This window comes from Diplotaxodon limnothrissa, linkage group LG8 (assembly GCF_057381915.1).
Source record: "Diplotaxodon limnothrissa isolate DT_005_m linkage group LG8, D_limnothrissa_male_GT1.1, whole genome shotgun sequence".
Lineage (NCBI taxonomy): Eukaryota > Metazoa > Chordata > Actinopteri > Cichliformes > Cichlidae > Diplotaxodon > Diplotaxodon limnothrissa.
In genome coordinates, this window is record NC_140603.1 from 15,555,230 (window position 1) to 15,560,229 (window position 5,000).

General features: G+C 39.5%; 2 protein-coding genes across 2 annotated transcripts in view; one reads left to right on the forward strand and one right to left on the reverse strand.

Moving 5' to 3' along the window:
* Positions 1–5,000, reverse strand: part of LOC146626563 (receptor-type tyrosine-protein phosphatase H-like) — a 447,591-nt gene that overhangs the window by 281,014 nt on the left and 161,577 nt on the right. The window lies entirely within an intron of this gene.
* On the forward strand, positions 946–2,931 carry LOC146626583 (carbonic anhydrase 4-like). The gene is made up of 8 exons (XM_085361359.1): positions 946–1,018; positions 1,102–1,128; positions 1,217–1,387; positions 1,611–1,759; positions 1,891–1,986; positions 2,260–2,338; positions 2,469–2,632; positions 2,746–2,931. The coding sequence occupies exons 1-8, from the start codon at positions 946–948 to the stop codon at positions 2,929–2,931; spliced, it is 945 nt and encodes a 314-aa protein (XP_085217485.1).

Genomic DNA, 5,000 nt, shown 5'->3' on the forward strand with positions numbered 1-5,000 from the left:
AAAAGTGAGATCATTAATCATCACGACACAGTATTAAGGCCACATTAAGAAAAACGATCATTTTGATCATTTTGAGATTGAAGTCGAAACTATTTTGAAGAAAAAGTTTGCTGTACCCTTTACAAAATGCCTTGTTTGGATTAAATTTATCAGCCGTCTTGTTATAAAACATGCATCATATTTATTGCACGAGGCTGTAATAACCTTTACGTAACCTTTCTGTCCAAAGTTGTGTGTTTTTTCCGTCTGCCCAAGGTGCAGTTTTCTTCATATTTTCACCTTTTTATAATGACACCTACACTTTGTCAATGTGCCAAAAGAAAAAGTATTTATTTTCTTGTTACGCAAACCGATTCTGAAGTGCGATTCCGCTTTGTCTTGAAATAACGAGTGTAATCTAGAATTACGACTTTAAACTCGAAATTTCGACTTTATTCTCAAAATGATCGATAATGTATTTTTTTTTCTTAATGTCGCATTAATACTCCGTTGTACTTCCGCGAAATTATTGCGGAGAGATAAAGACCAACTCACATGTTACATGGAGGCGGTGTCCAGCCAGCTGCAGGATGCACTGAGGGAATAAAAAGAGGGAGGGTGAGGTGAGCTGCATCTGAAAACAGGCTGAACGGAGGCACAGGTGCATCAAAGGTAAGACACTGTGCTGCTCAGGTGAAGTGGCTACAGTTAGAAACCTGCATTTGTTGCATTCTTTTCTCTATTAACTGCAGCATTTGAAATTTTAGCATTAGTTAATTTTTAGAATTGAATGGTGAAAGTTTTTATATAGGTAAATTTGTCATTCCATACAGCAACATGTTAATTCATAAATTCATTCATTTATTTCTGTGTTTTACATTTTTTCAAAGTATTTTAATTTAATTTAATGTATTTTTTTTTTAAATATGTGCGATTCTAAACAATGTGGCTTTTTGCTCTTTTCAGATGGAGTGGTTTAAAGTTGTTGCGTTTGTTGTGTGCGTCCTACCCACCGCTCACTGCGCATCGGACTCTATAGGTATGTATTCACTTAAGAGCTTTTTGTCTACATAAGGGAATCTGAATGTCCTGTTTTAACCCCATCTTTTTTTTTTTATCTAGCCTGGTGTTATCATCTCCCATCCTGCAGTAAGTACCCAATATCTCCATTATCTATTCCATGTTGCCCACTGGGTGACCGCTCTCCGGTGACTTTATGTGCCCTTTCTGCTTATAGATGACACAACCTGGCCAAGAATTTCCCCCCAGTATTGCAGCGGCAGCCGACAGTCACCCATTAACATCGTCTCAGCATCAGTCACACCGAACGACAAACTGACTGAATTCACTTTTTTCAAGTATGACAACACCTCCGCAATGACATCCATAGAAAATACTGGCGACACAGGTAAACACCGGGTGTAAGGCCACAAAAGTGTCATCTCGTGTTTTTTAGATAATAATAATAGTAATAATAATTTGAAAAAGAAAAAAAAGACAACATGTCTTACTTGGATTTCAGCGCCCCCCTCTTCTCTACAATTAAACTGCCTTGGACCTGAACATTTCCTCTTACTTCTTTCAGGTTAGGTGTAACTTCACCATGTTTTTGTTTTTCCTCCTTCTTCCAGTCAAAGTGACCCTTAAGAGCGGAGTTAAGATTTCAGGAGGGGACCTGTCCGAGCAATACGACAGCCTGCAGTTTCACTTGCACTGGGGTAATGGCTCCTCTGTGCCCGGCGCAGAGCATACAGTAGATGGAAAGCGCTATCCTATGGAGGTACAGATTTTTTTAACGTTTATTTTGTACATTTATCTTGTACATGTTAAATTGTAAAAATAAATAAATAAATAAAATAAACAAACAAACAAACATCTGTATGATCTTTATGAATTTATGAATTTTCCCAGCTGCATATTGTGAACAGCAAGTCATCCTACAATGGGAATACAAGTCTAGCCGTCAAAGACTCCACCGGACTCGCAGCTCTTGGTTTCTTCATTGAGGTGAGAGAAGCAGCGCACGAGATGATGCAATGCCTGCTGTGTTATTCTGTTTTGGAATCACTGCATTGTCATTGTTGTGTGTGTGTGTGTGTGTGTGTGTGTGTGTGTGTGTGTGTGTGTGTGTGTGCCTGTGTGTGTGTGTGTGTGTGTGTGTGTGTGTGTGTGTGTGTGTGTGTGTGTGTGTGTGTGTTTGGGGTGGTGGTGGGGGGTTGTTGGTATACTGTTTACACATCTTAGATGGGTATGACAATGTAAAATAAACTTTTTTTGCAGGTAATGCCAGGTAACTCAACTGGCCAGCCACAAAGCTGGTGCAATTTGACCTCTTACTTGGCCAACATCACACAAAAAGGTAACATTTTTGGTAAACCCCCCCCCCCCACACACACACACACACACCAAAAAAACCCAACAACCTCCTCTCCTGTTTCTGCCTCTAAATTCTGTAATTTATAGTTCTTTCATGTTGTTTCTGTCCTCAGGCCAGAAAGTTTCCATTGCAGCCGGGTTTTCCCTGGACGACCTGCTCGTTGGTGTGGATCGCACTAAGTATTACCGCTACCTCGGATCCTTGACAACCCCAGCTTGTAATGAGGCGGTGGTCTGGACCGTTTTTAAGGAACCAATTAAAGTCAGTAAAGATCTGGTAGGTGTTATTTCATTTCTTCCTTGTGTCTCCTAATTGTCATTGTTGCAAGCACCAATGCCCTGATAGTGGTTCATGGAGTTAACTGGAAACAAAAAATGTCTCATGACCAGATTGACCTCTTCAGCACCACACTGCACTTCAACGACAGCATGTCACCACTCATGACAAACGTCTACAGAAGCCTGCAGCCTGCACAGAAAGTCTGGACTCAGAGCATCAAGGCCTCTGCCTCCACAACCTGCTTCTCCCTGGGCCTGCTGCTTCTCAGTCTTACATTGGGCTGGAGTTGGAGCTAAAATAGAAAGAGGACATTGTCAACAAACGTGCCTCCCTTCAGCACATGCGTTCTTTCCCTATTTAATTAAAACAGGCTTTTGCTGATTTCTAATGTAGCTCTTTATGTTTCACATAATCACGAAAAGTGCGAAGAATAATTTATTAAGGTGAGGGCTACTTATCTCTGCTATTCTTGATTATGGCTACCTGCTACAAAGCTTTAACCTGTTTAAAGATTTGCATTTGTATGTCTGCACCTCATGCTTGCACCTCAAATTTACTTTAAGCAATGACATGCACAAGTTTTCATTTTGCGAGGCCAACACGGTCTGAACAATTGAGGCATGTTCCACGTCCGCGTTGAGCTGCCAAGCTACACTTGACAAAGAGATGCACCTGCAGTGTAGTTCTGGTAGTTATGAAATCCAGCATTATAAGAATGTGACACGTGAAGATATGCCTTGATGTTGGCATGTGCACATAGTTTAGTTTACCAAACGGTGATTGAAGGATCAGGGGACTGTCTTGTCCTTGTTATTTTTTGTATTTATTTTAAACTATTGTAAACTTTATTTTGGCTCCATCGGTGCAGCCACTATTGCAGTTGAAGTGGAAAATGGAAAAAGAAAACATGCTGATTCTTTTATGAAGGCTTTGTGTGTAACTTTCCCAGAGAATAACTTATCAGTGATGCACATTGTTTGTCTTTAGTACTGAACTGTATTGCTTGAACATGAAGAAAACTGTCACTTTCCTGGTCTTATTAAAAGACAATTAAAATTATTCATGACTGTTTTTGCAGTTTTACTGTCTTTTTTAATTCTTGGAAGTTTCTAGAACTTTTGAAATGATACATAGCTGGGTGGAGTCCTCATCTGCATTTGCTACTGTCATGGTCCTGGGTCGTGCGACCCAGTGTTTTGTGTTTAGTCTATTTTGATGTTTATTGTTTGTTTAGGTTCAATAAGTTATTCCAGCTCATTTGTAATTATATTACCCTTGTATTAAGCCTCCCTTGCCCTTCATGTGTTTATGTCTGTGTGTCTTGTGTTGTCAAGTTCATGCTGTCGCTTCTGTCATCTTCCCCTGTACTCCGTCTCCCTGGTTCGTGCGTCTACCTGTCATGAGTCATGTCTGCATGGTTATGTTTAGTTCATGTCATGTCTAATCTCCATGTTTCCTGTTTTACTTTGAAAGTCTGTATTCAATGTCAGTGTATTTAGTTTCACCTCTTCTGTCCTGTCGTTAGCCAAACGGGACAGGCAAAAAAACAAAAAAAAAAACCAAAACAAAAACAAAACAGTTCCTGATTGTGTAAAACAATAAATGAAAAAAGTGAGATCATTAATCATCACGACACAGTATTAAGGCCACATTAAGAAAAACGATCATTTTGATCATTTTGAGATTGAAGTCGAAACTATTTTGAAGAAAAAGTTTGCTGTACCCTTTACAAAATGCCTTGTTTGGATTAAATTTATCAGCCGTCTTGTTATAAAACATGCATCATATTTATTGCACGAGGCTGTAATAACCTTTACGTAACCTTTCTGTCCAAAGTTGTGTGTTTTTTCCGTCTGCCCAAGGTGCAGTTTTCTTCATATTTTCACCTTTTTATAATGACACCTACACTTTGTCAATGTGCCAAAAGAAAAAGTATTTATTTTCTTGTTACGCAAACCGATTCTGAAGTGCGATTCCGCTTTGTCTTGAAATAACGAGTGTAATCTAGAATTACGACTTTAAACTCGAAATTTCGACTTTATTCTCAAAATGATCGATAATGTATTTTTTTTTCTTAATGTCGCATTAATACTCCGTTGTACTTCCGCGAAATTATTGCGGAGAGATAAAGACCAACTCACATGTTACATGGAGGCGGTGTCCAGCCAGCTGCAGGATGCACTGAGGGAATAAAAAGAGGGAGGGTGAGGTGAGCTGCATCTGAAAACAGGCTGAACGGAGGCACAGGTGCATCAAAGGTAAGACACTGTGCTGCTCAGGTGAAGTGGCTACAGTTAGAAACCTGCATTTGTTGCATTCTTTTCTCTATTAACTGCAGCATTTGAAATTTTAGCATTAGTTAATT

What these genes read in the sequence shown, in the direction of transcription:
- LOC146626583 (XM_085361359.1), top strand. Translation starts at nt 946, where the DNA reads ATGGAGTGGTTTAAAGTTGTTGCGTTTGTTGTGTGCGTCCTACCCACC. An exon ending in TTATCATCTCCCATCCTGCA is followed by an intron (nt 1,129 to 1,216) that starts GTAAGTACCCAA and finishes TTCTGCTTATAG; the next exon opens with ATGACACAACCTGGCCAAGA. An exon ending in GAAAGCGCTATCCTATGGAG is followed by an intron (nt 1,760 to 1,890) that starts GTACAGATTTTT and finishes GAATTTTCCCAG; the next exon opens with CTGCATATTGTGAACAGCAA.